This window comes from Suricata suricatta, chromosome 11, assembly GCF_006229205.1.
Source record: "Suricata suricatta isolate VVHF042 chromosome 11, meerkat_22Aug2017_6uvM2_HiC, whole genome shotgun sequence".
Lineage (NCBI taxonomy): Eukaryota > Metazoa > Chordata > Mammalia > Carnivora > Herpestidae > Suricata > Suricata suricatta.
The window spans coordinates 73,019,497-73,045,223 of NC_043710.1; the positions used below are offsets into that span (position 1 = coordinate 73,019,497).

General features: G+C 38.4%; 1 protein-coding gene across 1 annotated transcript in view; it reads left to right on the forward strand.

Moving 5' to 3' along the window:
- Positions 1–25,727, forward strand: part of HEPHL1 (hephaestin like 1) — a 78,216-nt gene that overhangs the window by 41,401 nt on the left and 11,088 nt on the right. The window contains exons 12-15 of the mRNA XM_029914779.1: positions 811–1,024; positions 5,990–6,129; positions 9,911–10,051; positions 14,030–14,136. Of these exons, the coding sequence (XP_029770639.1) occupies positions 811–1,024; positions 5,990–6,129; positions 9,911–10,051; positions 14,030–14,136 (602 nt within the window). The remainder of the gene's footprint in view (positions 1–810; positions 1,025–5,989; positions 6,130–9,910; positions 10,052–14,029; positions 14,137–25,727) is intronic.

Sequence of the window (25,727 nt, forward strand, 5' to 3'; positions counted from 1 at the left end):
ATCTTTAATCCATTTTGAGTTTACTTTTATGTATGGTGGAAGATAGTGGTCCAGTTTCATTCTTTTGCATGGAGCTTTCCCAGTTTTCCCAACACCATTCGATGAAGAGACTGTCTTTTTCCTATTGTCTATTCATTTCCCCTCCTCATATTTTGTATCATGCCATACATACATGTATGATAGATACATTTTGTATGATGATGCCAATTCCTCTTGTTGGCATTATGTAGGGAAATCTAGTTGATTTCTTTTCTTTTCATCTGGCATAATGAAGACCTATCACTGGTAATGAGAACCTCCTTTGCTCAGAGGCCTAATGGAGTAAAGATACACATGGCTTTAATAATAATATCTTACCTGTATATAGCACTTTATATAGTTTATGAATTTTTTTAGGGCATAATACATGATTTCAGAAATGTGCCCTACTTGAACTTGGTTTAGAATATTAAAGTTACAGGTAATTAGTTCATTTTAAACTGGACAGGGCTAAGATAATCACAGCCGTCAGTGACTTTCCAGGAGCAACTGTCTTCTAATAGGTGTATGCAATAGGGCAGGCCCAGAGAATCATTTCTTGGCAGCAACTTCACAAGTTTTAATTTTCCATTACCAATGAATTTCAAATGGCTTTCTCCTGGTAAATAAATATATTCAAAGTAATTTATTTCCCTTGGAGTCTGGCTTTAACACACTATATGAAGTCGATATTTTAAAAATTCACCTCATCACTTATTTATTTGGGAATAAGATGCTGTAACTTGCGAGCACACCAACGCCGCACACAATGCCAAGCCATTTCTGTTTCAGGTATTTTCAGGGTGTTTTGCTCCACCATGCACCACTTCGTGAGAGGCATGAATCAGATATATGAGGTCAACAGCTGTGGCAACAAGGACCCTTCTGAGCAGCCGTACGGGATGATAAGAACCTTTTACATCGCCGCTGAAGAGGTAGAATGGGATTATGCCCCTAACAAAAACTGGGAGTTCGAAAAGCAGCACTTGGACGCAGGAGGGGAAAGGTACCACGGGCCAAGCCGTCAAGTCTCTTGGGTGGGATTGCACGCACTCTGTAGACGTTTAGCCAATGTGAAAACCTAAACATCGCCCTGGTTTTGTCTGCACAATTCTGGCAGACAGAGACTTTTACTAGGAGCACAAAAGAGGAGGGAAGCTGCTGATCTGCATCCTGGGAGAGGAGTCTGAAGGAAATCATTTTGGTCGCCCCCATGCCAGAAAGCTCCATGCATCCCCGCTCACAGTGGCCGGTTCCAAGTGTGGCTGTCCCAAGAATGCATGTGCCTTTGAGTGAGCGCCCAGGGTGAAAGAGTTAGGGAAAGAGGCAGATCCCAGTGACTCAGAACTGTGAAGACAAAATGGTAGGGAGGGAGGCAGAGGTGAGGTGCACAGTGGGGTGAGCAGATGGACTGCTCTAGATTGAGGAGCATGGGGAAAGAGCATCCATCTGGATGGGGAACAACCTAACAGTGGGTAGGAGGCATTACCTTGGCAGAAATCCCGGAATTGGGGTAGGAAGAGCTGGTCTCTCTACTAGGCTCTGACCCTCCTGTGAGAGCACTGTCTGCCCACGGTAAACATCAAAGAGTCAGCAGGGCTGGAGCCTGGGCAGGCTTGTGAGCACTGGTCCTCCACCCGCCCCAAATGTCCTTCACCTCCTGCTGGGATGTACTGGGGTAGAGTCGTGAAAGGTATAGGGGCATCTGCTGGGCACTGACCTGCAGACCTCCACCCCAAAATTCATACCCTCCATTAAACAACAACCTGCCACTTGGGTATTTATTCCCTGTCCCCATATACAGATCAGGAGACTGAGTGCAGAGAGTTAAGACTAACCCCTAGTCGTTGGCACTGGAATTGAACAAAGACCATTCGAAGGACAAATCTGTGTTCTCACCACCAAGCACGTTAATTTCCATGTCTTTGTTCCTTTTTGTCATTTAATATCAGGCCCCCTCCCCCATACTAATTCTCTTTAGCCATGTCACACACAGACTTCTCTATACCCAAATGTTCCTAATCTTAACATGTCTTTTTTCTTTTCTTATTTGTTGGCCTGTTTGCGGGGTTTAGATACTTGGGAAAGAGAGTGTAACAGCATCACCTCATGGATAAATGAAGAAACAAAATGCCTCTTCCATTTAAAAAGATTTGCCTCAGAGGCAGGGCGGTTTAAAATTTACTCCATGACTCATCAACCCATTTATTAAACCAGATACTCCTCTCCTGCAAAACCAGAGCTGCCAATACAAGCTAAAGACTAAAACTGGTGCAGTGGAAAGTGAAATGAATCATAATTCAGCCTTTACTAAAGTGATTCTTTTTTACTAAAAGGTTGCTATAACTAAAGAAATAGTTGTATGACAATTCTGTTGTATGTATATTCTTAGCCCTTATATTCTTAGTATAAGAAATATAGCTTCCGTGACTTTCTTGAGACTCAGTGTAATTTGTGTCATCAGATCCCATGTGTCTGGGCTGGTGGGAAGCTCTAGTTTCAGTCTTCCGAGATTGTCTCCAGGTGACATAGAGCGATAAAGCATGCCAGGTGTGTCTGTACTCTGCCCTGTCACTCTGGATATTGCCCATAGGTAACTAAGAACAAAGCAGAATGAGAGCAGGTTCACATATTCAGAGTACAACAGACCTGTAGATAAAAATTCAGTAGATACTGAAATGACAGGTTCTCCTAGTGGCACATCTGTGGCACCTCTGTGGATCAGAGTCCAGGGACAAATGTTCCTTCTAACCCCCGCCTTGTTATGTCTCTGCCCTTTGAGCCAAAGCCATGGCATGGAGACACCTGGCTTGAAAACCACCTCTCAATCCGGGTTATCCCCAAGACATTGATCGTCCTGGTTAGCCCAGACCCTCTGCCTCAGATATCTTTCCCAGGGCTTCCAAGAGCACACCGCAAAGCCCTCAGGATCCCAGAAAATCAACCAATGGGACCATCAGCACAATGCCAGGGTTTATGCAGTGGAAGAGAATTTGAAAAGAGAGATTAAGTTGTTCTAGAGAAAAAAGCCTGTATTCCCAGTACTCCTGAGCTTGTGGACTGATATGCATTTAATTTAACCACCCTGGGACTTATTGAGCACCCACTACATGCCAGGCATTTTGCTAGGGTTTTCATAAACCTTTTCTGATAAAGCCTCTCATGGTATACTTGACCCATTTGCTCAGCTTTGGCCCGGCACATCACATGACATCCCAGAAAGATTGTGATAGAGCATGCGCTTACCTGGTGCTCAGTACATATCTGACACCGAGCTTTACAGATCTTAACCCATATAATCCTCACACCAATCCTGGGAGGCAAATGCCTTATTATTATCCCACTCTCCTGCAGAAGAAGAAAGCAGAGAAACAGTAAAGTGTGGCTCTGGAGGCATTTCTGTTACTACCACATGTGTCAGTAGGACTTCTGGAAAATAAAAGTAGAAGAAAAATTCTCTCAGAAAGCATATACGTGCCTTTGTTAAGTACCTACTGTGTGCTGGGCACTGTACAAAGTACTGGTGAAACAGTACTGACAAGGGCAGACGAAGTCCTTCCCCACATAGAATTCATGGCGCGTGGGGCAGACATTAGAACAAGCATATTGAGTGAGGCAATCACTATGAGAGGAGCAGCGCAGGGCACAGGGTCCACCTAGCGGAGAGGTGGGGAGAGGGGTGGTTAGGGAGAGCTTCAGAGAGGAAGTGATCTTTGTCCTGGGAGTTGAAGAATAGGCCAGTTGAAGAGGTGCCAACAGTGTTCTTGGCACAGGGAATAACACACGGAAGGCTGGAGGTGAAGAGGGCACGTGGAGCTCAAGAGAGAATGTTTAGGATGACCAGAGCATAGAGTGTGTGGGTGCCCGTGACGGGAAACAAGGCTTGGGGGAGGGAGGGTCACAGAGGCAGACAGGGAAGGGGTATGACAGCTAATCTGAGGAATTTGGCAGTGGGAAGCCATCATCAGGTTTCCACAAAGACTCCCTTGGTGGAATTTTTAGGTTAGGGTCACTCTGCCTGCGGAGTAGAGGATGGAGGGCAGGGCGGACCGTGAGTGGCAGGGAGAGTGATTAGAACAACTCCAGGTAATACAGGTAAGTGACATATGGGGCTTAGGTTAGAGTGTACATAGTTTAATGGAGGGAAATGGAAGGATGGGAGACATACTCTATTTTGTAGATAAAACTGATAGGTTTTTTTTCTATCTTTTGTGATGATGTATCTCGGTGATGGATTAAATCTATGCTTGATCCTCATTATTTGCAGATTTCATATTTACAAACTTGCCTATTCACTGAAATTTATTTGTAACACCCAAATCAATTTTTTTATGGTGCTTTTGTGGTCATTTAGAGGTATGCAAAAAGCAGCAAAGAGTTTGTGTCTCCCCATGTGAACGTTCCCAGCTGAGGTCAAACAAACAAAGCAGCCCTCTGCCTTCTTGTTTCAGCTTTTACACTGTAAACAAGCATCCTCTTTGCGGTCTATGCAGTGCCACTTGTGTGCCTGCATATGTGTGTGTGTGTGTGTGTGTGTGTGTGTGCGCGCGCATGCATGTGTGTGCTTTTCATTGGTGACTTAGCTGTTTAAAATGGCCCCCAGGGTAAGTGCAAGAAGACTGTGATGCGTCTTACAGAGGAAATACATGTGTTAGATAAACTGCCTTCAGGCATGGCTTATAGTGCTATTGGCCGTGAGTTCAAAGTTAATGAATTGGCAGTATGTTAAATGAGATGTCTTCAAACAGAAACACCCATAGAACAAGGATATTTATTAATCTGTTGATGAAAATATTGGGACCAGAGGTTTAAAGAACCAGTCTTTTTTTTTTTGCCAGGGAGGTGAATTTTTCTCTACTGTTCAAATTCTTCTGGCTGGCCTAAGAATTAAATTGACATGAGACAGATTAACAGGAGAACATCAAATTTGCTTACATAGACATGAGAGATTCCAAAGACCGTGAGGCAAAAGGAGATATATATGTCATTCTGAAGGAAGGAGAAGGGGGCAGGGGTCTGGGACTTCAAAGAGAAGAAAAGAAATTTATAGGAAGATGAAACAGAGTAAATGTTAGGTAAACAGATGTTGATTGGGCCACTCAGAAACAATGGGACAGAGAGAAGAATTTTAACAGGCTTTGCTAAATTCCTCTCTGTCTCCACAGACAGAATATGTCTAGTTCATACTATAAGGGAGTTAGTTACCTTCTATAATAGCCCCTTCCTGGAGTGGGCCCTCTACCTAAATTCTTCTGGGCAGTTAGAGGGAAAGTGAAAGTTTTTTCCTGATCTTTTGGGTCTTGATTGCTTTCAACTCAACATAATCCACATGCCAAAGTGGTACATCTTGGAGCAATTCATTCTGAACACCTGCAAAACCTAACCTTGCATTTTCCCTAGGGACAATGGTTTAGTGTTCATTATTTCAGTGTTTGAGGTGGCTTTCTAGAACATGACTCCTGTGAATACCAAGAATCAACTATGCCTATATTTGTGTATGAGTATATGCACAGTATACAACCCAGTCTTTCTTGAGATCTTTAAGGTAGAAAAGTAGAACGAAGTATGGAATGATACAAATGGAATCTGAAGGAATTCAGGGTAGAGGAGTGTGAGCATGCCCATGTGTGTGAGGTTAGTTAGTCCCAAGAAGAGGACTACCACCTCTAGCTGCTCTTCAGAGTCTCCAACTAAGGTTGGCCCCATTTCGCACCCAGCAGAGCTATGGAACAATGGTTCCCAAGAAGTAAAACCTGGGCCAGTGCTGGCGGGTCCCAATCAGAACCCCTTGCGGTGCTTTCAAATGCAGATTACTGGCCCCCCTCCAAGAGAGCCTGGTGCAAAAGTTGAGCTTCACTAGGAGATTCTGATGGCAGCCAGGTATGGGAAACAGTGCTCCTGCGTACCCCTGAGTTACTCAGGAGCAGTCAAGCCTGCCAGGACCTTAATTTCTGCTGCTTCTGATTTACAGACATGGAGATATATTTATGAACCACACTGAAAACTGGATTGGCTCTCAGTACAAGAAGGTGGTTTACAGAGAATACACTGATGGGGAATTTGTGGAGATCAAGGCCCGGCCACCGCGAGAGAAGCACTTGGAACTGCTGGGTATGACACAGATCACAGCCATGTGCTGCCAGCCCCAAGGGCACATGAGCACGTACACATATACTGTCACACTTAGGCCTGACAAAGGACAGCAGGGGCAGAGTAGCCTGACTGCATTCAACCAAGGTGACATCTTCCTGCTCTCCCGTTGTCAGGGAGCATGCTGTGTGCTTAGCTCATTCAAAGAAGAATCTACCAGATAACATGCAAACGGGAATCCATATTGTGAAGACAGTCTAACCAGCATCTGTTGCCCTGAAATTCCTTTCCCATCCTCCCTGCTGAGCTAGGGCATTATAACTGGAATGATGTGATGCTTCGGATATGAGCAGGCAGAGTATTGCATCGCTTCTGCAAGGGCCTGGATTATCTATGCACAGAGCAGTAGGAACACACCGTAAAAACTACTCAAGCAAAGGGTGCCTGGGGGACTCAGTCAGCTGAGTGTCTGACTCTTAATCTCATGAGCACATGGTTTGTGGGATCAATCCCTGAGTCAGGCTCTGTGCTGACAGCGCGGAGACTACTTGGGATTCTCTCTCTTTCTTTGCCCTGTCTCTCTCTCTCTCTCTCTCTCTCTCTCTCTCTCAAAATAAATAAATAAACATTAAAAAAAAATTCAAGCCAAAGAGAAACTCCATACATGAGAGGAATGCAAAGGGTGGAAGGCCTGGTTTGAGCTCAGGAGGCCCCGAACGTGGCCATCTCCGAACCTACGGGGCCTGTCTGATGCCCTGGGCTGCCTGACCTGGCGAGCAGATAAGCTTTTCCTGTTTTCCTTCCCTACTTTCACCTGGGAGTCACCGAACCTGACTCCATTATGAAAACCAGATCTTTAGGCACAAGGCTAATCTAGAGGATTTTCTGAAATTGGTTCCCTTTTTTTTTTCTGTTCCCATTTTCATTTTTTTATTATTTTAAAAATTTCTTAATGTTTATTTTCTAAGAGAGAGAGAGAGAGAGAGAGAGAGAGACAGAGTATGAGCAGGAAAGGGGCAGAGAGAGGGAGGGAGACACAGAATTCGAAACAGGCTCCAGGCTCTGAGCTGTCAGCACAGGGCCTGACATGGGGCTTGAACTCATGAACTGCGAGATCATAACCTAAGTCAAAGTTGGATGCTTAACCAACTCAGCCACCCAGGCATCCCTCTGTTCCCATTTTTAAATGGGTGATTTGTATAAATAGTATGACTTTACACAGGGCTTCTTAATATTAAAAAAGGCACCAGGACAGCTAGCGTGATAAATTATTAAATGCCCCATCCACCTTCCCTGCCCCCTCGCTATCAACATTGGCATGCAAGCTCGCCACCCTGAAAGAGTCAACCCCAGTGGGGACATTCCTTCTCTTGAGCTGTGTTTCTTAATTGAACTCCAGAAAAAAGGTGTTGGTCCTGCCAAGGGTGGGGTGGGTTGCCCTTTAAAGAGCCCTGGTCTGGGTCTACTCTGTACAATGACCCAAAGGAGTGACTCCATCAGAGGCAAGCCCAACAGTACTTCCCCCAGGAGATCACAAGGCCCATCCACTCATTTTCTGCATTTTCAGGGACAGGCCTGTGTTTCTGGAGTTCCAAAGGGCACAGGGCAGGCAACAGGCACACCTTTGTTCTTTGCCACCTATCAGGCCCCAAGTCAGAAGACATTCACCCTTACCAGTACAGCAAGACATGTGCAGTTGAAGTGGTGATGAGTTACAAATAAGGATTTTAGAACATGCATGCACGTGCACCTATCTGTAACTGTGCCCAAGTTTACTGTTTAAAAATATGCATTCTTTTCTAGCCTTATCATTAAAAATAAAAGTGTTTTTTAGACACTTCCTGATTCATTCCTCCCAAGATCATAATAGTCCAACAAATTTTATTTAAAAGAAAAATTATATAATAGTTTATTGTCAAATTGGTTTCCAGTACTTCTCCCCACAAATGCCCCCCACCATGACCATCACCCCCTTCCCTCTCTTCCCCTCTCCCTTCAGTTCATGATTCATTTTCAGTATTCAATAGTCTCTCATGACTTGTGTCCCTCACTCTCCCCAGCTCTCTTTCCCCCTTCCCCTCCCTATGGTCCTCTGTTAGGTTTGTCCTGTGAGACCTATGAGTGCAAACATATGGTATCTGTCCTCCGCCTGACTTATTTCACTTAGCATGACACCCTCGAGGTCCACCCACTTTGCTACAAATGGCCAGATTTCATTCTTTCTCACTGCCATGTAATACTCCATTGTATATATATATACCACATCTTCTTGATCCATTCATCAGGTGATGGACATTTAGGCTCTTTCCATGATTTGGCCAAAGTAATATTGAAGAAGAAAACCAAAACGGGAGGCATCACAATCCCAGACTTTAGCCTCTACTACAAAACTGTCACCATCAAGACAATATGGTATTGGCACAAAAACAGACACATGGACCAATGGAATAGAATATTAAAAAAATTTTTTTTAATATTTATTTTTGAGAGGGAGAGAGAAAGCACACAAGTGAGGGGAGGGGCAAGAGAGAGGGAGACACAGAATCTGAAGCAGGCTTCAGGCTCTGAGCTGTCAGCACAGAGTCCAACGTGGGTCGTGGGCTCTAACCCATGGAACACGAGAACATGAGTTGAGTAGAAGTCGGAGGTTTAACTGACTGAGCTATCCAGGCACCCCAGTCCAACAAATTTTAGATTGATTTAGGACTTTAGTGGTCTTTCTCAGAAAAGCAATTATGACCATCAGTGAAGACTGGATAGGTATAGTTAGACCCCCACCATGAGTGTGTCTTTCTCTGATGTAGAATGCCATAGGTACTCAGGAATGCAAATAAACCCCCAGGACCATAACACCAGGTGTGAGGTGACTCCCAAATGGGAGTCTCTTCCATCCTTCTCGAAGTGGTGCCACATGAAGACCCCATGTGTTTCTGGTGCTCTGTCAGGGGGGCGCATGCACCAAGCAAGCTGCATTTGTGCCACTTTTGAGGCACTGAGAGGAGAGGGGCACCCAGTGTGGGCAAAGCTTATCCCTTGGTCATACCGGTCCAGGCCTTGCCAGCAGAGTGTGGGCCAATTTCCAGTGGCACACAGAAGGGTTGCTTCTCACAGGAATGTGTACCCATGATTGCTGAGGAGCACACATTTCCTCAAGGTATCCAATCATTGGGACACGGCCCTGGACACGCATTAGTGAAATCACTCTATTGGCCATAAATCAGCACATAGATGTTTTCATTTTGCTCTTATCTTTCAAATCCCTTTTATACACAATGTTTCATTGGATCCCCATTATGATGATGATGATTATGAATATATCCATTTATCAGAAAATGAGCAATTTCAGACTTACCAAAGGTTACACACAACTGAAAGTCGCCATATCATGTGGATACAGCTTTTCCTGGAGATTGTCTCAGCAGTAGTAAAAATGTAAGCATTTATTGAGTACTTACTGTGTTTCAATGCACTGAAATAAGCATTTTATATATATTATCTTATTTAATTCTTATGATAGGTGTTACTAAACCCATTTTGTAGGTGAGGAAATTGAGAGTCAGGCAGGTTACTTGACTTACCCAAGACTTCTCTAATAAGTGAAGGAAGCAGGATTCAAACCCAGGTTGGTCCAATTGCCAAATACTACATGAGTATTTAATATTATATATATTGCCCTCCAAAGGAAGTGCACTAATGAAGAAGGTAACCTTTATTTTGTTTTGCCAAATACTGTCTACATTTATATTACATCAGTGTTGAAAAGAGCAATGATAATGCACACAGGCCTGTGTTTTGCCTTTAGGTCCAATGATTCATGCTGAGGTAGGCGACTCCATCCTGATCATATTTAAGAACAAAGCTAAGCGGCCCTACTCCATCTCAGCCCATGGTATTGAAAACATGGATATTGGGAAGCAACTCCAAGTGCCCATCACAAAGCCAGGTAAGTTCCACCAGACATCTGCTCCATGCTGATAAGGACACTGGACTCAAATCTCTTCTGATCTTTTCTGATCTTTAAGGGTCTTGGAAAGTTCATCTTAATGTCAATATGTTCCAGCCATCACCTAGTCACTTCCAACATGAGATCATCATTCATCTAATGACAAGTGGTTATGGTGTTTCTGGGACTCCATTTGGGACCTAAAGGGTAGTAAGACATCATAATGGCTAATACATATTGAATGTTCATTTTTTGTCAGGTGCTATGCCTTATATTAAAAAAAACCCAAAAATCTCATTTTCTAGCAAGGTACACATTAACATATGTCATAGACTCTGATACAATTGGTTATCTGTTACTAAAAAAGAAAAAAATACACTGCCAATTAAACCTTACCATGCCATGGATTGAAAGATGCATCTTGGTTTCAGTTATGTGAAAATGTGAAAAATACACCATCTATAATTGAGGAAATATAGTATTGTTATGTCTACTTAATATATGACAAAAACACAAAGGGGTAATGAGCTTGATCAGGTCATACATTAGTAACAGAACTTTAATTTGTTGAGCCTCAGAACCTACACTCTTTTTTTTATTACTTTTTTAAAATAATAGTTTATTGTCAAATTGGTTTCCACTCCACAAGTGCCCCCCACCATGACCATCACCCCCTTCCCTCCCTCCCTTCCCCTCCCACTTCAGGCCACGGTTCATTTTCAGTATTCAATAGTCTCTCATGATTTGTGTCCCTCATTCTCCCCAACTCTCTTTCCCTCTTCCCCTCCCTATGATCCTCTGTTAGGTTTGTCCTATTAGACCTATGAGTGCAAACATCCATCACCTGATGAATGGATCAAGAGGATGTGGTATATATATACAATGGAGTATTACATGGCAATGAGGAAGAATGGAATATGGCCATTTGTAGCAAAGTGAATGGACCTCGAGGGTGTCATGCTAAGTGAAATAAGTCAGGGGGAGAAGGACAGATACCATATGTTTGCACTCATAGAACCTACACTCTTAACCATATATTTCTCTTGAGATGCTTAAATTGAGTTTGGGGAAAAAAAAGGACAAACAGGATGAATTATTTCAGTATATTTCAGTATAATGCAGATTATACATAATGAAATTCTAAACGGTGAAGAGTTTTAAGAATGTATCTAGGAGTGTTTATAAAAGTTTCAGAGAAGGAAAATCCATGAAGATCGATCAATCGATTGATTGATTCAGAGAAAATAAAGAAAAAAGATAATTAGGGGAAATCTTTATAAAAGAGGTAGAATTCCAGTTGAGTTTTAAAATATGCATTTAAGGGAGAGAAGATCTTATAACTGAAGGAGCCATATATTTACACAGTTGGAATGTGGTTGTAGTAAATGTTATGAGCCTCTGTGACCTTCAGTTATGAAATTGAGAGCAATCATAGGTATAATTACAGGAGAATTGTATGTCACTTTACTTTTGTATATATATGCATAATAATAAATACTATAGTAATTACAATAAAAGTCATATATACCTTAAAATATTTAAAGATGTATAAAGGAAGAAAAGAAAACACTCTAGTTTCTAATCACTAGAAAAAGTTAGCAAGATAGTCTTACAAGGATGGGGTTAGGGGAACGAAATCTTCACTGGACACAGTGCCTCTTCGCACCCCACTCTATCCCCCAATTCAGAAGCCTGTGTTTTAGTGCTTCAAGAAGTCTTTCATGAATGTTCTAAATGTCTATCTATAGCGAGATACTTAAACTTTACGCCTACAATGAACTACACACAGCCATTAAATGATGTTTAAGAGAGTTTTAATGACATGAGAAAAACCTGTGATATCATGTTAAGTGATACACAAGTGTAGAAAAAAAGGTTAAAAAGAAAATAAACCAAAATGTTAATAATGGTTGTACCTTTGGGGCAGTATTTTAAATAATAGGGTGATATTCTTTTCTATTTCTTCACATTGTTTGCACTTTCTTCATTTTCTGTAATGGATGTCTTGCTTTCATGAAGAAGGAAATGGTTTTATTTATTTACTTATTTTAAGTGTATTTATTTTGAGAGAGAAAGCGCCAGTGGGGGAAGGGCAGAGAGCAAGGAGACAACAATTATTCCAAGCAGTCTGGGAGCTGTCAGCACAGAGTCCAGTGCAGAGTTCAAACCCAAGAACTGTGAAATCATAACCTGAACCGAAGAAGTCAAATGCCAACTGAGCCACCCAGGCACCCCTGAGAGAAACGGGTTTAAATGGGTCAAAAAAGCAGTTAAAGTTACTCATTTTTGATGGTTAAAATCTACTGATGAGGGAGGAAGAAAAGTGCCAATCCTGGGTAGGCTGTCTGATAGGGTTATTGGGCCCACAGGGTAAGCCTTCACAGGCTGCCATGCCCTGATGAGGACTAGCAAGGAACATAGCAGTCCTTTGCTGACTAGACTTCTAAGCATCCTTAATGGGGTAATGTGGGTAAAGAGAAGAATGATTAGAACATGGCAGAGAAGCATTTTTCTCACTGAAACTCTGAGGGGAGAATCCCTATGAGGGTCTTTGACAAGCCTGAAAGTCTTGGGAGAGTCCAGAGTTTGGAGGTAGGAGCAAGAAACATATTTGGTGCATGAAATGCAGGCATATTGGAGAAGAACAGTTATTCTGGACATGCCTGAGATAAGAAAAGCAGACTAGTGCCTTAAGAAAAGTAAGCAGCCCCTCTCAGATTTCTTCTTCTTCTTCTTCTTCATGATGCCACTCAACAAACATGCATGGAGCATCTTCTTTTTGTTTAGAGTTGTGCTGGCCACTGGGACGAACAATGCATCATCCCAACTTTAATAACACCACCCCTTAGCCATTTGCATTTAGGAAAATAAACATCACCAGTTTATCTTACAGTTAACGAGGCAGAGGGACTATAATGAAAGGTAATGGAAACTAGACATACAGTTATATTGCTAACCTACTGGAGTATTTGCAAATATAGAGCAATTTCATGTAAGCATAATTTTTGTTTAAACTTGTGGCTTGCATTCAGCTACAGGTTGTATGTGCTGATGGGGTGAGGATGGGATCTAGATAATTCAAAAGGAGATAACAATTTAAATGTGGCTTTTATTTGAGAGTTTTACAATGTGATTATCTTGCTAATCTATGTGAGTTTATGTATGACTCCTCTGCAAGGCTCTGGGTCAGCCACAGGAGATGCACAGATGTAGTCCCTGGGATACATTTGTTATTAGTGTACACACAAATAAACATTTATTAACTGCCTTCAATGTGAGGCAGTAACCTAGGTATTTAATTTTATTTACTCTTCAAAACAATTTGAAAAGTGGATGACCAACCCACTTTAATAAGGAGACTAAAGGTCAATGAAGTCAAGTAGCTTGTCAAAGATTAGATAAATAGGAAGCGACAGGGTTGAGACTTGGAACTAAGTCTCTATGATTCTCTCTGGTTCTAAATAGGTCTTGCTTGTCCGTACATTAGAATCACCTGAGAATTTCTAAAAAAAAAATACTGATGCCCTTGTCCTAAACCCCAGATACTCTAATTTCATTGGTTTGCAATGAGATCTCAGTAGTTAGTTTACAAAGCTCAGTGGCGGTTCAATCAGAAATCAAGGCTGAGTCCTACAGTACTCAAGTGTGCTCAAGCATAGCTCCTGTAAGGGAGATATGGAATTTGAGAAGAAAAAACAGCGAGGAATAAAACGAGTCTTTATGTCTTGAATAAACATCAGTTGATAATAGAAAGGGCAAATTAGAAAGAAAGTTACAGTCTGAAATGAAAAATACGCCGTTTTGAGAGTTGAGAAAATCAAGATGTGAGTTTAATTGGAGCATTTCTAATGAATAATTCTCCCCAGTAATAAATATTAACCAAAATACATAAAGATCTGTTTGTTATTTCTTTAGGTAAAACATCTGGAATAGAGATAACACTAGTAAATTTTTTCTATTTCTTCTCATTTGTTTCAGGAGAAATAAAAACTTACAGGTGGAATGTCCCTAAAAGGTCTGGTCCAGGACCAAATGACCCAAATTGTATTCCATGGGTTTACTATTCAACAGTAAACTTTGTGAAGGTAAGATGGAGAGGGCAACCAAAATGCTTAAAGTAACATGGCTTTAAATCAATTATTCAAGTTATCACAACTCTGGTGGGTATATGTGAAGGGTATGATGGTCAACAGCAGGGATCTCAAACTATGGCCATGCACATTTGTTAACATTGTCTATGGTTGAGTTGAATAGTATTAAGAAAACTGAGTGAATGTTAAAGATCTAATTAGCTTTGTTCAACAATTAATGGGGAGCATCCCATCTAGCAGATAGAAATGATCTTTGAAAAATTGTACAAAATGAAAGACTTTTATGGGCAGATGGAGACAAAACAAGGAAGTTACCAGTAAAGAGGACATTGTCTTTGGCAAGGTCATCTTCCTTTAAGGAATAGCAGGGGTCTCACTAGTGCTAACCAGGTATTTCCAGATCGACTAGTCTAAGATTCTGCTCCTGAGAGAGATTGAAATTTTAATTAACCTAGGAATTAAGTCTTGGTTTGGTGATGTGCACTTAGCACAAGTGACTCTATTTTGAACCTGTTCTCTCTCTCTCTCTCTCTCTCTTTAACAGTTCCCCCATTTTGATCAGACTCTCATCTTAACTGAGAGATGTAGCCAAAATTTAAGGCATTAATACTTCTCCCAGCTACTACTCTGAAGCTCCCACAATTTTTGTTCATCTTCTGTGTGGTATTCACAAGTCATGATGCTTTTTGTTGAATCTCTGTGGTATTTGTAGGTCACAACGTAAGGTTCACATTTCTCATATTGGTCATTTTCTTCATTCTTTTTCTGTGTTCCAGTCTTAGTGAGATCATTTGCTTGTTTAGCAGCTATGAATATGCATTTCAAGCTTTTGAAGGAATACAGTGCACCACTGAGACTACTGTGACCATTATAAACAGAGTAATCCCCAATATCTGGTATGCACTTTGGGGCTATGATCTCCAAGGCCCAAACCAATAAAAACCAAAGAAGTCAAAGACCAGGTTGAAGGAGTCACTTTCTAAAGCCAAGTGGCTTGTTCATTGGTTTTGTGTATCTGAGTTTCAACTTCCCAGAAATGTTATCCAGGTTCAAGTGGTGCTGTCCACAGCACAGACACCACCTTGTTCAGCTAAAAGATAATAAAGGACTATCATATAATAAAGAACAACTTTGGCCTTGCTAAGATGGGTACTGCTAGTGAGATCTTTTTGTGATTGGGGCAGATCTGATTTACATAATCATAAGTGTGTAGGGATGTAAATGTACTATGATTTGCATAGGTATTTGTGTTTAACTGAGCAAAGTACAGTTATAACTGGAGAAAGGTAAAAACAAGATAGTGGATATTCTGGCCATAAAAGTTGGACTTTGTAAGTGAACTCCTAAGTGCTGGCGTGGGGCAGCAGGGTGTCTATTGGAGAATAGAGGAAAAATTGATTGGAGGGAGGACCACAGGGTCTTTAGCATCATGGATTTTGACGACAAATCTAGCAGTCTGAAAGGTTACCCCCCATCCCCTTACTTAGCAAGGGCCTGAGAGATATGGATGATGGTGTTATCTTTCCAGGCCAATGCCAGAGTATAGGAAAGAAATAGAAGAAGAAAGGGTTTTGTGTTTAGTTAAAGTATGAAGCTTTGGTGTGGCATCTTGGATGGAAGCAGTCTTTCACAATGTAGTCTATTTCTTTCCTGATCTATCTGATTTGGAAATCTCCAACATGTGTACACCAACAGATGTCAGGTGGTGGAGCCTTTTTCAGCTTTGCGATGTGTACTCAAGATCTAGTTTTCCAAGTGCTAAGGAGCACTTGATAAGGCCTTTTCCATGAGTCTCACTCCTACAAAAATATCAGAGTAAATAATAACTCTCAGTGAATGGTAAAAGTCTTCAAAATTGCCCACGGTTAAAGATCCAATGAGAGATTATTATAATGGAATTCACAAGGAAGTTTGGTTATTTCTGTAACATACAACATTTTAAAATAATACCTGGAATTATGACTGATAAAATTATAGTAGGATATATCAATTTCTAGGAATTTTATGCAATTTCTTGAACATTTATGATATATATATGTACAGATATAATATAAAGAAGGCTTAATATTACTTATTATTTCACAATGTTCCCGATATAATTTAACCTATCAAATACACTTCATTACTTTAACATTTCTCTTTCAATAAGGAGAGAGACAAATCTTTTAATATGTTCCAGGACCCTCTTAAAATATTTCAAAATTGGTTCAGGGTCAAAAAGGCTAATTTAGAATTGGATTTTTGGGAAGTTTCTCAAAAATATCAAAAGGTCTAAAAACACTTGGTCAAAGAGGATCATAGATCTCTGTGAAACAATAAATAGTTATCCACTTAACCATAGTGACAACGACTTCACAGGGTTAAATGGTGAGGGTTAAAGACACAAATACAGAAGGATAAAGAGTTCTAAAAAAAATCTTAGCTCTTCTAATAGGGAAGATTCAGTTCTTTTAAGTAATAAAAGACTTGATAAAGACACCCTGAAACACAGAAAATTATTTTGATAAAATAGAATCTTTGTTTTCTAAGCAGAATATTTAATCTGGGTAAAAAAAATTATACACCTGTTTTTTATTATCTCTTATCAAGAGTGTATCAATAATCCAAGAAAATTTTATCACTTTAACAGAGAGGAAAGCAAATTCTAACTTTATACCAGTGTACTTTTAAAAAAATTATAATTAACATACTCCTTTCAGGGTACAACATATTGACTCAACAATTCTATATATTACTTAGTGCTCACCACAATAAATATTAGTCACTATCTGTCACCATACAATATTATTACAATATTATTGACCATATTTCCTATGGTGTACTTTTCATCGCCTAGACTTATTTATTTTATAACTGGAAGTTTGTACCGCATAATCCCCTTTATTTCATCCATCCACCCACCCACGATCTCTCTGGCAACCACTAGTTTGTTCTCTGGAGTTAAGAGTCTTGGTTTTGTTTGTTCTTTGTTTCTTTATTCATTTGTTTTACTTTTTAAGTTCTACATATAAATGAAATCAAATGGCATTTTAATTTCTTTGATTTATTTTATTCAGCCTAGTATCGTCTAAGGCCATCCACATTGTCATAAATGGCATGGTCTCACAGGTTCTTTATACAGGCGAAGTATTATTCCATTGTTTTCTTCATTTGCTTCCATATCTTAACTATTGTGAATATGCTGCAATAAATGTAAGAATATATATATCTTTTCAAATTAGTTTGTAATTTACTTGGGTATTACCCAGATGTGAAATTAATGGATCATATGGGTTTTCTATATTTAAGTTTTTGAGGAACCTCCTTACTTTTTTCCACAGCCTCTGTGGAAATTTATATTCCCACCATCAGTGCAAGAGGGTTCCTTTTTCTCCACATCCTCACCAACTCTTGCTATTTTTCTTATCTTTTTGATTCTAGCCATTCTGACAATTGTAAGGTGTTATCTCATTGTGAGTTTTTTTTTTAATGTTTATTTTTGAGAGAGAGAGAGAGTACAAGCACGGGAGGGGCAGAGAGAGGGAGACATAGAATCCGAAGCAGGCTTGAGGCTCCGAGCTGTCAGCACAAAGCATGACATGGGGCTCAAACCCATGAACCACAAGATCATGAGCTGAGTAGAAGGTGGATGCTAACTGACTGAGCCACCCAGATATGCCCCTCCTTGTGGTCTTAATTTGCAGTTCTGTAACGAATACTGATTTTGAGCATCTTTTCATGTGTCTGTAGACCATCTGTATATCTTCTTTGGAAAAATGTCTACTCAAATCCTCTACTCATTTTTAAATTTGGAAAAATTTCTTGGGTGTTGAGTTGTATAAGTTCTTTATCTATTTTTAATAATAACTCTTTATTTAAAAATCATTTGCAAGTATCTTTTCCCACTTATGGAGTTGCCTTTTCATTTTGTGACTGGTTTCATTCATTGTGCAAAAGGTTTTTATTTTGGTATAATCCAATTGTTTATTTTTTGCCTTTATCCCCCTTGCCTGAGGAGACATATCTAGAAAAAGTTACCAAAACTGATATCAAAGAGATTCTTACTAAGAGAGACAGAGACAGAGACAGAAAGAGAGTGAGAGAGAGAAAGAGCTAGTCCTACCCTGTTTTCTTCTAGAAGTTTTATGGTTTCAGGTCTCACATTTAGGTCTTTAATCCATTTCAGTTCATTTTTGTGTATGGTGTAAGAAAGTGGTTCCATTCTTTTGCATGTGGTGGTCCAGTTTTCCCAGCACCATTTATTGAAGACACTGTATTTTCCCCATTGCTTATTTTTGCCTCCTTTGTCATAGATTAACTGACCATATATCTAATCATGGGTTTATGTCTAGTATCTCTATTCTATTCTATTGATTTATGTGTCTATTTGTGTGTCAGTACCATATTATATTTGTTACTAAAGCTTTGTAGTATATCATGAAATCTGGTATTGTTGATACCAGATCTTCTTTCTCAACATTGTTTTGACAATTTGCAGTCTTTTGTGGTTATATATGAAGTTTAGTGCTATTTGTTCTAGTTCTGTAAAAAATCTGTTGGTGTTTTGATAGAGATTGCCTTGAATTTGTAGATTGCTATGGGTAATATGAACATTTTAACAATATTGGTTCTTCCAACCCACAAACATGGAATACCTTTCCCCTTGTTTGTGTCATATTCAGTTTCTTTTGTCAATGTTTTATAGTTTTCAGAGTATAGGTCTTAATCTCCTTGGTTAAGTTTATTCCTAAATATTTTACTCTTTTTGGTGCAGTTGTAAATGGAATTGTTTTCTCGATTTCTCTTTCTGCTGCTTCATTACTAGTGTATAGAAATGCAACAGATTTCTATATGTTAATCTTGTATTCTGCAATGTTGCTGAATTCATTTATCAGTTCTAATAGTTCTTTGGTGGAGTCTTTAGGTTTCCTATGTAAGCGCGCGCGCGCGCGCGTGTGTGTGTGTGTGTGTGTGTGTGTGTATGCAAATAGTGACAAGTTTACTTCTTTATCAATTTGGTTTTTGGGCTTTGTTTTGGCTTGGTTTGGTTTTGTAGTGTCTTTGTGTGGTTTTGGTATCAGGGTGACATAACGACCTTGCCTACATACAAGCCCATGGCAGTTTCAGGCTCCTTAATAGCACAAGGACCAAATTCTGCCCTGTGCATCCAGTGCAGCTCACTGCACCGAAGGTAAACATGTCTCTGCCTCAACCATAGGAAGCACACAACTCACATATGAAACTTCCCTGTATCACATGGTTCTGGCTTTGAGAGGACAGTGTGTTACAAGGCACCACAGGACCTCTTTTACAAAGGCCACCATTTTCAAGAGCAGAAGATGTGGATGACCTCTCCCAATACATAGGCACAAAGAGAGTTAGACAACATGAAGGGACAAATGAAAGAATAGACACAATTATAGCAAAAAAGCTAAATGAAATGGAGATAAGCAACATGCTTAATAAATAATTCAAACCAATGGTCCTAAAGATACTGGACTTAAGAGTGGATGAACTCAATGAACACTTCAACAAAGAGATAGAAAATACAAAAATGAAACAGTCAGACATGAAAAATTCAATAACTTAAATAAAAGGAAATATACTACAGAGAATCAGCAGCACACTATAAGATGCAGAAGAATGGATTAGTGATCTGGAAGACAGGGTAATGAAAACAATCAAGCAGAAAAATAAAAAATAAATAAAAAGAATAATAAAAAATGAGGATAGTTTAAGGGAACCCAGCGACAACATCAAGCATAGTACCATTCACAATATAGAGATTCCAGAGAAGAGAATGGGGAGGAGAAAACTTATTGGAAGAAATAATAGCTAAAAAATTCCCAAATCTGGGAAAGGAAGCAGACATCCTGAACCAGGAAACACAGAGCACCTCTAATAAGATTAACCCAAGAAGGCCCATACCAATACACATAATAATTAAAATGGCAAAAGTGATGATAAAGAGAGAATTTTAAAAGCAGCAAGAGAAAAGAAAAGAGTTATATACATGGGAAGCCCTATATGGCTATCAGATGATTTTTCAGCTTAAACTTTCCAGAAGGGAGTGGCATGATATATAATCAAAGGGAAAAAATCTGCAACTAAGAACACACTACTGAACAAGATTATCATGCACAATAGAAGGAGAAATAAAGTATTTCCGAGACAAAGAAAAGTTAAGAAGTTTATCACCATTAAACCAGCCTTAGGAGCAATGTTAAAGGAAATTCTGTGAGTGAAAAGAAAAGGCCATAACTAGAAATAAAAAAATTATGAAAGGAAAGAATTTCACACGTAAAAGCAAACATATATTATAGGTAGTAGATTCATCACTTATAAGCCAGTCTGAAGGTTAAAATGCAGAAGTAGTAAAATCAATTATATCTATAAAAATCAGTCAAGGGAAACATAAAAAGATGTAAAATAGATCATATACATAAAATGTGGAAGGAAGTAAAAATTTAATGTTTTTAGAATATGTTTGAACTTAAGCAACCATCAACTTAATATAAATTGTTATACACATAAGATGTTGTATGTAAATCTAACGGTAACCACAAATCAAAATCCTATAATAGATACACAAAAAATAAAGAGAAAGGAACCCAAGCACAACTCTAAAGAAAACCATCAAACTTCAAGGGAAAAGAACAAGAGAAGAAATAATAGAGAACTACTAAATAACCAGAAAACAAGTAACGAAAGGGCAATAGGTACATACCTATCAATAATTACTTCAATGAAAAGATATAGGGTGACTGCATGGATAAAAAATAAGAGAGAGATTTACTTTACACCTAGAGGCACATACAGACTGAAAGTAAAGAGCTAGAAAAAACATATACCATGCAAATCGAAGTAAAAAAAAAGGCAGGGTAGCAATATTTATGTCAAATGTATAGACTTTAAAAGAAAGACTGTAGCAAGAGGCAAATAAGGTCATTACCCAATGATTAAAAAAATAATCCAACAAGAGAATAAAGCAATTGTAAATCTCTATACACCCAAGATAGAGTACCTAAATAAATAAAGCAACAGACATAAAAGGAGAAATTGACATAATTCAATGATAGTAAGGGACTGTAATACCCCACTTGTATCAATGGATAGGTTATCCAGACAGAATATCAACAAGGAAGCAGTAACTTTGAACAACACATTGGACTAGATCTAACAGATATGTCCGGAACATTCTATCTCCAAGTAGCAGAGTACATATTCTTTTCTTTTCAAGTGCACATGGAACATTCCCCAGGGCAGATCACATATTAGGTCACTAAACATATCTCAATAAATTTCAGACTGAAAGCATATATCAAGCATTTTTTTTTCTGACCACAGTTGTATGAAAATAGAAGTCCATTACAAGAAAAAATTAAACTTGGAAAGAACACAATTACATGGAGGCTAAACAACATACTACTAAACAATAAATGGGTCAACCAAGAAGTCAAAGAAGAAATGCAAAATATAGATAGAGACAAATGAAAATAAAAATACAATGGCCCCAGACCTTTGGGATGTAGCCATGGCAGTTTCAAAAAGGAAGTTTATATCAATAACCTCAAGAAACAAGAAAAATTTGAAATAATCTAGTCTTACACCTCAACGAGCTAGAAAAAGAAGAATAAACAAAACCCAACACTAGTAGAAGAAAGAAAATAATAAAGATCAGAGCAGAAATAAGTGAAATACACACACACACACACACACACACACACACACACACACATATACACACACACAAATAGAAAATAGAGATCAATGAAACCTGGAGTTGGTTCTTTGAAAAGATCAAAAAAATTGATAAATCCTTAGCCAGACACATTAAGAATAAAAAAAAGAGAGAGAGGACTCAAATAAAATCCAAAATGAAAAAGAAGAATTAACATCTGACACTACAGAAATACAAAGTATTATAGGAGAATATTATAAAAAATTGTATGCCAGCAAATTGGACAACCTAGGAGAAATGGATAAATTCCTAGAAACATATAATCTTCCAAAACTGAATCAGGAAAAAAATAGAAAATTCTACCAGACCAATCACTAGTAACAAAATTTTATTGGTAATCAAAAAACTGTCCAAAACAAAAGTCCAGAACCAAATGGCTTCACAGGTGAGTTATATGATACACTTAAAGAAGACTTAACATGTAGTTTTCTTAAATTATTCCAAAAATAGAAGAGGAAGGAGAACTTTCAAATTCATTCTACAAGGCCAGCATTATCCATATATCAGTGTACTTTTGATATTAAAATGTCTTTTACATAAGTTTATTACAGTCTTAGACAACTTGACTCACATAAAATTTAGTTCCCAAGATTTCCTTCTACAAACCTTCTATAGCTTCCTTTTTTAAATCCAAATTTTGTCCTTTGTTTTTTCTCTTCCTTATTCTGATAACCAGCCTCATTTTAGGACAAAATTAGTTTCTTTTCCCTGAACAAAAATGCATCTCCATTTCTTAAATCTTTTTTTTTTTACCAAAAACACACAGCCTAGTTTCTTTGTAAACAAAGTTGTTTTTTTTATTGTTTCTATTAGCTTACATATATTGAATTTTTAGCCATTAAACACCTTAATTTCTAGTGAAAATAAAAAAGTAAATAAGTATTAGCTTTTACATTAGTATTCTGTGGTTTGACAAATTTATAAATACATTTCATAATTTGTAGAAATACATTCTTCCTTGTCAATAGGGCATAAAATTTGTTTACTTATATAGACTCAAATATCTTAAGTTTCATGGTAATAAGAAGTACAAAAAGTAGGTAAACCCATACTCAGTAATTAGCATCTTAGGATTTTATTTATTTTGAAAATGATATAGGTATTAAATTAATATTCATCATTTCATTTTACTTAGCAAAATAAGGCTCTAAGTTATCAAAAAGATGTGGGGAGACTATTTCAGTCGACATACCATAAAATACAATTATTGCTAGAGTTCACCTAAATACTACCAGCATTTTTCACAGAGCTAGAACAAACAATCCTAAAATCTGTATAGAACCATAAAAGACCCTGAATAGCCAAAGTAATCTTGAAACAGAAAAGCAAATCTAGAGGTAGCACAATTCCAGACTTCAAGCTATGTTACAAGGCTGTAGTCATGGTAGCAGCACAAAAACAGACACATAGATCAGTGGAACAGAATAGAAAACCCAAAAATGACCCACAACCCTATGGTCAACTCATCTTTGACAAAGCAGGAAAGAATATCCAATGGAAAAAAGACAATCTCTTCAACAAATGGTGTGGGGGAAAGTGGACAGCAACATGCAGGAAGAATGAAACTGGACCACTTTCTTTTACTGTACACAAAAATAAATTCAAAATGGATGAAAGACCTAAACATGAGACAGGAAGCCATCAAAATCCTAGAGGAGAACACCGGCAGCAACCTCTCTGACCCTGTTGCGGTAGCAACTTCTGACGAGACACGTTGCCAGAGGCAAGAGAAACAAAAGCAAAAATGAACTATTGGGACTTCATCAAGATAAAAAGCTTCAGCACAGGGAAGGAAACAACACCAAAACTAAAAAGGCAACCTATGTTATGGGAGAAGATATTTGCAAATGACATATCTGATAAAGGATGAGTATTCAAAATCTATAAAGAACTTAGCAAACTCAACACTCAAAAAACACCCAAAAACCCAGTTAATAAATGGTCAGAAGACATGAATAGACTCTTTTCCAAAGAAGACATATAGATGGCTAAAGGTGCATGAAAAGATGCTCAACATCACTCACCATCGGAGATATACATATCAAAACCATGTTAAGATACCACCTCACATCTTACACCTGTCGGAATGGATAACATAAAGGACACAGGAAACAACAGATGTTGGCAAGGATGCAGAGAAAGAGGAACCCTCTTGCATTGTTAGTGAGAAAGCAAACTGGTGCAGCCACTCTGGAAAACAGTATGGAGGTTCCTCAAAAAGTTAAAAATAGAACTACCCAATGACCCAGCAATTGCACTACTAGGTATTTACTCAAAGGATACAAAAATGCTGATTCAAAGGAGCACATGCACCCTGATATTTATAGCAGCATTATCAATAATAACCAAATTATGGAAAGAGCCCAAGTGCCTATCAACTGATGGATGGTTAAAGGAGATGTGAAATAGATACACACACACACACACACACACACACACACACACACACACACACCAGAATATTACTCAGCTATAAAAAAGAATGAAATGTCATTTGCAATGATGTGGATGGAACTAGAGAGTATTATGCAAAGCAAAATAAGTCAGAGAAAGACAAATAGCATATGATTTTACTCATATGTGGAATTTAGGAAACAAACAGATGAGCATAGGAAAGGGAAAAAAGTGAGGGAGGCAAACTATAAAAGACTCTTTAACTATAGAGAACAAACAGGGTTGATGGAGGGATCTGGGTGGGGGGTGGGCTAAATGGATGCTGAGTATTAAGAAGCACTTGTGATAAGCACTGAATTTTATATTCAAGTGATGAATCACTAAATTATACTCCTGAAACTAATATTACTCTATATGTTAACGATTAGAATTTAAATAAAAACTTTAAACATCAAAAAATGTTCACCTAAAAACTCTAATTCCGGTTACATCTACTATGTTCAGATTACTTGTGAAAATTCATCATAAAAGTTGTTTTTCTTACTGACAAAAATTTTGATAGAGGTAATATGGACTTGTTTAACTAATAAACGCAGGTAGAATAAAAGTTATAGGTCTGCATTATTTAATGTTAATAATTTTAAAGACATGTACATTTTAATTAAGCCATCAAACTTCAGTTAGCTTAATACTGAATCTTTTTCCAGATCATGTGAACCCAAAAATTATTAGGGTTAGTTTCTATTATATTTTTGAGAACTTTATAAATACTTAATTCATATAGGCACTTAGTTTTCTTTAAGACAATTAAATAGAGCTCTTTTACAAGTTTATTTTAGCAATACCATCTGCAGGTAGAAAATGCCACACATCTAACACACACACACACACACACACACACACACGCACACACAGATATAAACAGAAATCTTACAGATTCTCTTCTAAAATTTTAGCTAAGAATCAAGCACAATAATACAAAATTCACTAGTTATAAAAAAAAAAAGTTGGATCCAAATTGTGTTTCTGGTAGATGAAAAAAGTCCAGGTTACTTATTTAGATGGCCAAGGCTTTTTATTAATATTTATGAAGAAGACACTTAAGATTTTTCATTTGCCTAAGTTCTAAAGAAATTCTCCACTTCCTTCTTTTTCTTCTGATAGGAATTACCTTCATGAAGTTTGTATTTCAAAGAGATAGCTAGGTAAGAATTCCTGGAAAAGACCAGGTAGAATACTTACATCTTAAAGGCACAGAGTAAAATGAAAGCTCTTCCAAAAATCTTCCATTTGTTAAGGCCAAAATTTTTACAATATTTACAAGCCTCCTGAGATAAATAGGGAAAGTTTTGGTGATTGATAAATTGAATAGGTGAATTTTGAATTGTTTCTAGAGCTACATTTTTGGTTTTGTCAAGACTTGTAAGATAAGGGTAGTTTTCAAAGAATTGGGCTTTAGTTAAATGATTCC